This window comes from Zootoca vivipara, chromosome 8, assembly GCF_965207765.1.
Source record: "Zootoca vivipara chromosome 8, rZooViv2.hap1.1, whole genome shotgun sequence".
In the NCBI taxonomy this organism is placed as follows: Eukaryota; Metazoa; Chordata; class Lepidosauria; order Squamata; family Lacertidae; genus Zootoca; species Zootoca vivipara.
The window spans coordinates 9,781,032-9,792,343 of NC_142591.1; the positions used below are offsets into that span (position 1 = coordinate 9,781,032).

General features: G+C 41.0%; 1 protein-coding gene across 1 annotated transcript in view; it reads right to left on the reverse strand.

The window, feature by feature from the left end:
* Positions 1-11,278, reverse strand: part of LOC148684727 (sodium-dependent neutral amino acid transporter B(0)AT1-like) — a 31,737-nt gene extending 20,459 nt beyond the window's left edge. Inside the window, exon 1 of the mRNA XM_088676206.1 lies at positions 1,154-11,278. Within this exon, the coding sequence (XP_088532332.1) occupies positions 1,154-2,918 (1,765 nt within the window). The 5' untranslated portion in view covers positions 2,919-11,278. The remainder of the gene's footprint in view (positions 1-1,153) is intronic.
* Positions 11,279-11,312: the final 34 nt, after the last annotated feature.

Genomic DNA, 11,312 nt, shown 5'->3' on the forward strand with positions numbered 1-11,312 from the left:
ACACATTTTTAAATTTTATATCAGTGGTAAGAGTCAAAGCACAGAAACATTTAAAGAACTCTTATTGTCACAGTTGCCTAGAAGCAAGACTGTTTGTTTTTCATGTTTTTTGCCAATAGAAAAAAAACATTTTTAAAAATCCATGCCCATTTAGTCAGAGAAAGTAACTCAGACACTAAATCCATGCAGTGAAACCAAATCAATCAGTAACAATGGATAACAATGGAACTAGGCAGAGGGCCTTCTTGGTGGTGGCGCTTGCCCTGTGGAACGCCCTCCCAACAGATGTCAAAGAGGAAAACAACTACCAGACTTTTAGAAGACATCTGAGGGCAACCCTGTTCAGGGAGGCTTTTAATGTTTAGTAGATTACTGTGTTTTATTTTTCTGTTGGAAGCCGTCCAGAGTGGCTGGGGAAACCCAGCCAGATGGGCGGGGTATAAATAATAAATAATAATTATGATTATTATTACAATCCCAACAAGACTTAAAGCTTGAGTTGTAAGTCATTCAGTAATACTATTAAGCTCTGCATGAAAATCTAGTTGCAGTGAGGCATTGAAGTTAACTGAAAAATTAGGGACATATTGTCCCCAATGTTTCTGTGTTGTTGTTTTGCTCTGTGCACTTAGCCATCTGTCAATCAGGAGGAAGAGCCAGGATGTAAATGGCATTATTTATTACAGTATTTTATTTAGTAATGCAGTTCTCCAACAACAACAACAAAGGACCCCTCCCTTTTACAGCACCTGTGATAGTCTCCTCCTCCTTCTAACTGTCATCTGCCACAAATGAAGCCATCAAGTGGAGAGTAGGGACATTTAAGTACCTTTACAGCTGCCTCTGCAGAACCATTTTAGGCCACCTCTCTTCATACCACTGGCTTTTTTGCCATCTCACATAGAGCCCCTTAATCTCCCTTAAGGTTCACCACCCAGGCTAACACCTCACTGGGAGGCTACTAGACTGGCTATTCCGAGAATTAGAAGCATTGATTAAATTTTAACAGTTGCTGGATCCAGAGATTAGATGGGTCCGGCACACAGCTTAACACCCCAAACACATATTATTTTAGAACACGAGGAGCTTGTCGTAGTTTAAGTCTGAACAATCACATAACTGATCTCCAATGAAAAGGTGGATTTTCTCTTACCTCCTCCATAGGTTTGGCACAAGTATGGAAAACGCCACACATTTCCAAGACCCACAACAAATCCAGCACAACTTAAAAGGTACTGGAATTTACTATCCCACTTGGGCCTTGTGTACTCTTCATCGCCACCTTCAGATTCATCAGTTTCCATCTTTACTTTATACTCTTCAAAGGCAACTTCAAGTTCATCAGTTGCCGTCTTTACTATATACTCTTCAACGCCGCCTTCAAGTTCATCAGTTGCCATCTTTGCTTTATACTCTTCAGCGCCCCCTTCAGGTTCATCAGTTGCCGTCTTTGCTTTAAACTCTTCAACGCCACCTTCAGGTTCATCAGTTGCCATCGTTGCTTTATACTCCTCAGTGCCGCCTTCAGGTTCATCAGTTGCCGTCTTTGCTTTAAACTCTTCAACGCCGCCTTCAGGTTCATCAGTTGCCGTCTTTGCTTTAAACTCTTCAACGCCACCTTCAGGTTCATCATTTGCCGTCTTTGCTTTAAACTCTTCAACGCGGCCTTCAGGTTCATCAGCTACCGTCTTTGCTTTATACTCTTCAACGCCACCTTCAGGTTCATCAGTTGCCGTCTTTGCTTTATACTCTTCAACGCCGCCTTCAGGTTCATCATTTGCCGTCTTTGCTTTAAACTCTTCAACGCCGCCTTCAGGTTCATCAGTTGCCATCGTTGCTTTATACTCCTCAGCGCCGCCTTCAGGTTCATCAGTTGCCGTCTTTGCTTTAAACTCTTCAACGCCGCCTTCAGGTTCATCAGTTGCCGTCTTTGCTTTAAACTCTTCAACGCCACCTTCAGGTTCATCATTTGCCGTCTTTGCTTTAAACTCTTCAACGCCGCCTTCAGGTTCATCAGTTGCCGTCTTTGCTTTAAACTCTTCAACGCCACCTTCAGATTCATCAGTTGCCATCTTTGCTTTATACTCTTCAACGCCGCCTTCAGGTTCATCAGTTGCCGTCTTTCCTTTATAGTCTTCAGCGCCGCCTTCAGGTTCATCAGTTGCCATCGTTGCTTTATACTCCTCAGCGCCGCCTTCAGGTTCATCAGTTGCCGTCTTTGCTTTATACTCTTCAACGCCGCCTTCAGGTTCATCAGCTGCCGTCTTTGCTTTATACTCTTCAACGCCGCCTTCAGGTTCATCAGTTGCCATCGTTGCTTTATACTCCTCAGCGCCGCCTTCAGGTTCATCAGTTGCCGTCTTTGCTTTAAACTCTTCAACGCCACCTTCAGATTCATCAGTTGCCATCTTTGCTTTATACTCTTCAACGCCGCCTTCAGGTTCATCAGTTGCCGTCTTTCCTTTATAGTCTTCAGCGCCGCCTTCAGGTTCATCAGTTGCCATCGTTGCTTTATACTCCTCAGCGCCGCCTTCAGGTTCATCAGTTGCCGTCTTTGCTTTATGCTCTTCAGTGCCGCCTTCAGGTTCATCAGCTACCGTCTTTGCTTTATACTCTTCAACGCCACCTTCAGGTTCATCATTTGCCGTCTTTGCTTTATACTCTTCAGTGTTGCCTTCAGGTTCATCAGTTGCCGTCTTTGCTTTATGCTCTTCAGCGCCGCCTTCAGGTTCATCAGTTGCCGTCTTTGCTTTATGCTCTTCAGCGCCGCCTTCAGGTTCATCAGTTGCCGTCTTTGCTTTATGCTCTTCAGCGCCGCCTTCAGGTTGATCAGTTGCCATCTTTACATTATACTCTTCAACTGCAACTTCAGGTTCATTAGTTGCCATTTTTACAACCTCTTTTTTTCCTTTCACCATATATTCCTCCAATATTAGCAGCAGCCAGGCAACTGAGCCTCCTCACTGACCAAGTAAGTAGCAAGTGGGGGGGGGACACACGGAGGAATTCTGAGCAATGGGTGGAACTTCCATCTGCGACATCACACCAAAGAATCCAGATAAAACAACCTAGCAACCTACAGTCACACAAATTACAGAGTTGAGATGAGGCACTGAAGTTAACAGAAAAATTCTTACCTCTTGGAAGCAGTAAAGATATAATTTAACCTTTTCCGTCTAAACTCTAAATTTTATTACCTTTCCTAATGTTTCCCTCTTCCCCTAGCATAGGAAAAAGACCACACGTTTGGTAAGTTTTTTTAAAAAAAGTTTACTTTCTCACTCTTCAAAGGTCAGGTTCATGTGTTTCATAAAAGGTTGCTGATATTCACCTTAGTTACAAAGCCGCGAAAGCTCTTAAATTATTGATATAGGAACTCATGAATGGATGCTGAGGGCCATGCAGTTGAGCTGGAGTGACCAACTCAAACCTCTTCACATGCTGAGCTTCTCAGGTAAAGTGGAGAACAAAGGCTTGATTACTAGTTCCTTCCAAGGTGAGAGGATGTATATAGTTAAGACTGTCCGGACAGCATACTCTATGGTATTAACCCCTTCATGGATTAGACTTAAGCATAGTGGTTATATGAGGTTGATTATCCCACAAAGCCCTTCTCGGGAAAATATAACAATTGCATGCGCCGGGATGAACCACCGGGAGTCCCATCAAAGGTTCTCAAAACTGTCTCTTAGTCGGGGATTGGTCAGAATGTCAGCTGTCATTTCTTTGGTTTGACAATAAGCCAATTCAAGTCCATCTTGTACCACATCTTACACATAGTGGCATTTCACACCACTATAAGTTTGCAGTATCTCCAAATCTGGGAGAGGTGTGAAGAGCTATTAACCAAATGAAAAACAACAAAGCCAGCAGACCTGATGGGATACCTGCCGAAGTCTTCAAAGTGGGTGGAATTGAACTTACACAACAACTTCATAACATCATCGAAAACAGCAGCATCTGGGAGAAAGAGGAGATCCCAGTATACTTTAGGGATGCCAACATTATCAGTCTCTTTTTAAAAGTTGCAGAACGGATTGCGGAAACTATCAAAGGCATCTTTCTATTAGCTGTGGCTGGCAAAATCCTTGCAAGGATCTCAGCAAACCACCTCTTAACAATATCTGAGGCAACCCTTCCTGAATCCCAAAATGGTTTTAGACCTTCTAGGCCGGGAGCCCGTGAACATGATCTTCACCGCTTGACAGCTTCAGAAAAAATGCAGAGAGCAAAACCAACCCCTGTATATGGCGTTTATTGACCTAAGGTGTTTGACACTGTAAAATGTAGTGCCCTGTGGACTGTCCTTCTGAAAATTGGCTGCCCACATAAGTTTGTGAACATTCAGCTCCTCCGTGATATGACAGCAACAATCGCAGGTAACAAGGGCTCTCAAAGTGAACCATTCACAGTGGGATCAGGTGTTAAACAGGGATGTATTATTGTCCCAACTCTATTCATTATTTTCATTGCCATGATCCTATACTTCATTGAAAGGAAACTCCCCTCCAGAGTAGAAATCATATATCGAACAGATGGAAAGTTCTTTAATCTGTGGCTGAAAGCAAAGAGTAAGGTTACCATAATTTCCATCATAGAGCTTCAGTATGCCAATGACAACTTAGTGTGTGCATGCTCAGAGGATAACCTCCAAACCATCCTAAATATCTTTGCAGAAGCGTACAAAAAGCTTGGCGTATCACTCAACATCAAAAACACCAGAATGCTACTCTACAAGCAAAAAACAACCCCTCTGCAGTGCCACAAATCCAATGGTGTAACATTGGAAAATGTTGATCACTTCTCCTACCTGGGCAGTTATCTTTTCACAAGGGCTGACATTGTTGCCGAAATCCAGCATCGCCTGAGCTCTGCAAGTGCAGCTTTCTCCCGATTGAAGTGCAGAGTCTTTGAGGACCAGGACATTCACAGGGAAACCAAAATGCTTGTTTACAAAGCTACTGTACTACCAACTTCACTGTATGCTTGTAAAACATGGACCACCTATAAACGCCATCTCCAACTCCTCAAAAGTTTCCATCAACGGTGTCTCCGAAAAAAATGACACGTTACCTAGGAAGACAGGCGAACAAATGCCAGTGTACTGGAAGAAGCAAAGATCACCAGTGTCGAATCAATGATTCTACAACATCAACTTCATTGGACTGGTCATGTTGTGTGGATGCCTGATTATCGTCTTCCAAAGCAACTACTGTACTCTATTCTGAACTTAAAAATGGAAAGTGTAATGGCAGTGGTCAACAAAAGAGGTTTAAAGACTCTCTCAAGGCAAATGTAGTATAAAAACTGACAACTGGGAAACACTGGGCTATGAGCACTCCAATTGGAGAACAACCTTCACCAACAGTGTCATGGGCTTTGAAGACGCTCAAACTCAGGACGAAAGGGAGAAACATGCTAAGAGAAAGGCACACTTGGCAAACCCTCATCATGATAAACTCCTGCCCAGAAACGTATGTCCCCACTGTGGAAGGACATATGGATCCAGAATTGACCTCCACAGTCACTTACGGACTCACTGTTAAAACTGTGTTTATGGAGAACAATTTTACACGGCTACAACAGATCGCCAAAGAAGAAGAAAAAAGAAGCCTTAATGGGGATTGTTATCAATCATTTAATTTCAATTAGTAACCAATTTAGAGCAGCTAATTTATTTTCCCTGAGGGGAAAATGAATCTTCTTCATCTGCCCCAACAAGATACTCAGCAAATAGTCCTTGTGGAAGGGTTGCAACTTGGGCAATCAAAGGCATGCTGAGCACAGCGTGAGTGAAGAGAAACCCATAAAATAACTTGGGGTGTGTTTCTTTGAACATGTATACTTACATAGTTGGGATCCCAGATAATGTAGAGATATTCTTCTCTCACTTTCACCACGAAGTAAATAAAGAAGATAACCAACATGATAAGAGGACTGATACATCTCCAGGTGGCCTGCCAGAAGATTCAGGGGGTCTGAAAACATGTGCCATCATGACAAGAGATGTTGCATGTCTAAACATCAAGTGATAAATGCATGTATTGCCATACAGGCAGTAAGAGGAACCTTGTGTGTCACATATAGGTTTGTAGGGAACGAGATACTCCAATTCTCTCTTGCACCATAGTTATCTCTCCATTCAGCTCTGACAGCTATGTCAGCCAGCTGCCACCAACACAGTTTCACAAGTGTCACTGCTGGTGCCCTTCTGCTCACTAGGGTGATGGGCAAACTGCTGTTGGCAGGACACCCAGCAACAGCAGTCAGCAGAAAGCCCCCAAATGGAGGTAAGGGCAACCTGGTCCCTCGAGTGTCCTGTGATAGCACCAGGCCTGATGTGAGCCCAATTGCTGCATCCAATTGGCACAGAGATTGCCCTGACTGCCCTCCTTCCTCCCCAGCTGCTAAGCATGGCAGGGCTGCAGATGCAGCCGTGTCCCTGACACTCCAGAAAACCCTGTCAGGTGTCTCCGTGGGTTTGGCTTGCCCTCTCAGAATGCAAAGAAGTCTTCTGCCACAGGCAAAGTGCAGTCATGCTAATGAGTCACATTAAAGTGTGTTTCTCAGAACCGTTCAACAAAACAGTGCACCTGCATTTCTAATACATGTGTTCAAAATTACTGTTTAGAATAGCACCTAGTATTTATAAAGAAATTGTCAGAGCTGCAAAGCATTTTGTATGCATTATTTTTGTAATCCTTAAAACAGTCCAATAAGGTGGGCTTATGAACCACTTAAGAGATTTTATTACAATCAAGCAATATATAATTTTTGTTAAACAAATAAAATTATTTCCCTTGTACTTTCGAGGGGGCATAGTTCTTGCAATAAAAGCTAATCTGATATACGTATTTGAGATTCTCGAGGGCATTGAATTATTTTTAAATAGCCATATAATTCCTTTTTATATATATTAGAGATGGGCAAGTTTATGGTCAAACAACGAAACTTTCTCCCCCAGGGGGCGGTGATGGTCTTCAACTTGGTTGGCTTTAAAAGAGGATCAGACAAATTTATGGGGGAGGAGATGGGTCCTAGCTGTTATGACTATTGCTCTCCCTCCACCGTGGGAAGCAGCGTGGCTTCCAAATACTGGGAACCACAGGAGGGGAGGTGCTTCAAGCAGCTAGGAAGCCTGCTCACCATCACGTGCAGTTTCAAAATGATGGTGCAAATGTTCTTGGGAGTGCAGGGATGGGGTGTGCCAATGTGCCATGCGGCCCAGAGGCGTTGCATTGGCAAAAAATGGCCGCCCTCATTTGAAAAGAAAGGCTGCGGACCACCCAATAACCCTGTTCGGAATGATTTGCCTATCATTTGTCTATCAAGCGATTGGTTGATTTTAGCATTCATCTTTTCAGGTGAAATACAGTTGCTCCGGCAAATTCCAGAAGCTTCTGTACAGCTCCTGAAGGAAGTGACAGAACCATCACTATATGAAGATTTCAAAGCTATTCTGGATTGATAGATGCAGTCCTATGGTAGGTAAACTGATGTATTTCTCCTTTAAAAAAGAAAAATAAACAAATACAGTAGCAAAATCAACCTCCTGTATCTCAAAGCAGGAGAAATGTAATAATTTGGTGCCTGAAAGTACACTTAGTGCCATGAATACATGAGTTTCAAAATATTTTATCAGCAAAGTAATTAATGGGATATGCTCCATTTTTTATTTCTATTTTTTACTGTGTAAAAAATTCATCTAACCTGGAATTGTCTGGGGAAAATATATTTTTCTGTAATGCAACACTGGTGAGATGCCTATTCTGGTATCCTGCCTAAAAAGTGCTCTATGGCTGCAAGTTTCTGTGTTCCGTTCACTAAACCTTGTAAATTGCTTTTAAAAATGTTACTTCTGTTTTAAAAACTCGGTAGCACATTATTTTATCATTGTGGCTGTCAGAACCATGTGGTTTTCCATAAGCCTTGCTGAGTAATCCTCTAATTATTTGCATGTTCAAGACTATTACTGTGTTGCACATGGCCTTTCAGCAAGAACAGTTGTTGTATCTTTCTGGTAATAGCCCATTTACTTGGTAAGACCCAGATCTCCAATTTAGAAAATACAACTTATGACTTAATGGATTATATCACACACACACACACACACACACACACACACACACATATATATATATATATTCATAATAGACAATATCACAACAGATTAATTCCGATTTCAAATACTTAGCAATATATACCCAAAACCAAAAAAGAGAAAGAGAAAGGGAAAAGAGAGAGAAAAGAAAAAAGAAAAAAGAAAATACATCTCACAATGCAAAGAGGAAGCAAACTAAAACAAATTATACATTACACGTATTACTTATCATTACCACAATACAAAAGATACAAACAAAATATTGACTTCCAACAACCGCACAGCACTTCATTTCCATCTTGTTCATCTGTCTGTTTTTCTCCTACTTATATCTTTCCTAAATTTGTTTTAACATAAAGCATCCTTCAATCTTTTGACTCTTCGCAAATTCAATTCAATCTAGACTCAACCAGATATTCAACTTTGACCCTTGTTTTTTAAAATACTCATTCAGGCATTCCCATTCTTTTTTCACTAAGCTTTTAGATTTATGTCTTATTATATCCATAATTTGGCTAGTTCCAAATATTCACATACTTTACAAAGCCATTCTTCTCTAGTGGTTATATGTTTCCCTTTCCAATATTTTGCCACCAGTATTCTTGCCACAGATGTTGCCTATAGAAAAAAATACTTTATCTTTTGGAATATCATTATTTAATATCCCTAATAAAATGCTTCTGGGCTTTTACTATAATTAATATTGAGTATTTTCTTTAGTTCTTTGTGTATCGTGCCCCCAAACTTTCCAATTTCTGGGCATGTCCACCACATATGATAGAATGTTCCTTTCTGTTTCTGACACCTCCAGCACTTATTTTGGTTGGTTTTATTTTTTTTAGCCAGCCTTTTCGGTGTTAGGTACCACATGTGGTGCATTTTCATCAAATTTTCTCTAATCAAATAACAAGCCATAAAATTTATGAGTTTTGACCACACCCTTTCCCATTCTTTATACTCTATTACATGGCCTAGATCTTGTTCCCATTTCTTCATAGCATTTCCTTTTTCTTCTATCTCTAAATACCCTTTTTGCAACAATTTATAGATTTTAGAAATATTTTTCTGATTGCTAAATAATATTTATTTTTCCCAAAATGATTATTTCTCTTCAAAACCCCTTGATTTTTTTCTCCGTCTCAAATATTGTTTTAATTGATAATATTCTAACCAGCTCATACCACTTTATTTTAACTCTTCCACCAATTCACTGTATTTTAGCCAATTTTCTTTCATATTTTCCTATGTACAGTCAGAGATTCTATCGGCGATAGCTACCACAGTGTTTTATTTATTAAAGAAAACTTAAATAATAGCTTAAAGATATTCTAAAAAGTCCAATTCTGACTTGCTCGTTTCTCACTCTAAGTTTTTCTCCACCCAGTTCCTTCCAGTATTTCTTCCAAAAGATTCTGGTCTCCTCCACAGACCTTAAAGTTCTTTTCCTCTGATTATGTGTGAAAGTCAGTTCTTTGGGAAATTCCCACCTAAATGGTATTTTATTCTTTTTCAGCGCTGCTGTCAAAAAATATATAGTTGTCTCTCTTCTTCAACAGACATGTAGGGATTTCCTTCATGATCTCAATTATTTTGCCATCAATACATAGAGGGTTTGTTCTGCGTGCCATTAGGATTTTCTCTCTCAATAACCTTGAATTCAAAAATAGCAAGCAGTCCCCTGGTCCTTTCTTATTTCTCCCTCTACTGTTTCTAATCCGAAATCTCTTATCAATGTCAAACGCTAATTCATCCTCCTCGACTTCTAGCCAATCTGCCAGTTCTTTCCTTACTAACATTGCGATTTCCTCTTGGCTCTCCTTAATCCCTCTAAGACAGAGTGTCAATTCCTAATGCCTTGTCTCCGATACAGCAATTGCATCCCAGCTCTCCTCCTGTACTTTCCTCAGCTCGTCGATTTCATCTTTATATTTTTCTTGCACTCTCCTCAATTCTCTTTTATCTGTCTGCATTTTTTTCATGGCATTTTAAAATACGCTTAATATATTAAAAAAATGAAATGGGTTATAAACCTCCCTCAAATTTTTAATCTTAAAGAGTTTGTTATTTCCAATTCAATTCAAAGAAAGAAACCAAACTTCCAGACTAGATGTAGTTTCCAGTCGAACCCGTAGGTGCCACCTGTGTCTCTTTTATTACTATCTGTTTATTTCTCTTGCGTTGTGTATTTAGTCTCCTCTTCTAGGGGCCGCGCTGCTTCCTCCTTTCCTCTTCCCCTTCTTTTAGATCTCTCCTTCTTCGCCACTCGCAGTCTCTTTAGCTTCTCTTCCTACAGGAGGTTGTTTTGTCTAAATTCACTTCTGCTATGGCGGTACTTCTCCATGCTGAGTCATCTACTGTTTATCCAACACGCCACCTCTTTCCTTTCTCTCAACCAGTCACCTACGCCCACAAACTCGCAAATCTCCCAAGCAACTTCTAAACTTTTAAGCTCCTCCAGAGTCTGTATTTCCCCCGTCAAATTTCAAACAAACGCCCAATGGACGCTTCCTCCGCTCCACTGGTCCTTTCGTTCTGGTGAGGTTAAAATTTCAATTTAATTCATCTTCATGAAGCTATAAACAGAATTTATCAGATGCTGTGTGGGAAGGTCCCCTTCTTTTAACGTTCTGTGTTCTTATTAAATCTTTAACATACCCCTCCTCTTGCTACGTTATTTCATTGTTATATGTTCATTCTTTTGCTTTGACTTAAACTTTAGATCAGCTCTTTGTGTCAGGGGGGTGTTTTTGAATTAGCAGATTATTATTTTATGGAGAGTTTAGTGCTTACTATCTGGGTTTAGAGACGCTTGTGCCGGAGGGAGGCTTTGCCCTTTTGCACTGAGGTTCTCCCCTTTATTGTCCTGTCCCATTCAAATTCCAGGGTTTTCTGGGAGAAAACCCCTACTAAGCGCTGCAGTGGGCCTTGGCCCCAGGATCCCCTCCTGGGGTTTAGTGAAGGAACTAACGTATCAAGTTGCCCCCTTTCTTCCACACCGACACAGGGACTGCCTTGAGTTAGCAGAAGAGCAATCCCTCACCCACTCGCTAAGCATGCTGCTCCAAAAGTCCCTTACCATGGAATTATCATGTTCTGTCCATATGTGTTTTGGAGGGTGTCCACATAATGTCATTTTCTAATCAGCCCCTAGCAGTTTTCCCCTTTCTAAATCTCATGCACCAAATGGCCTTGGGCAAAGCACTTTCTTTCA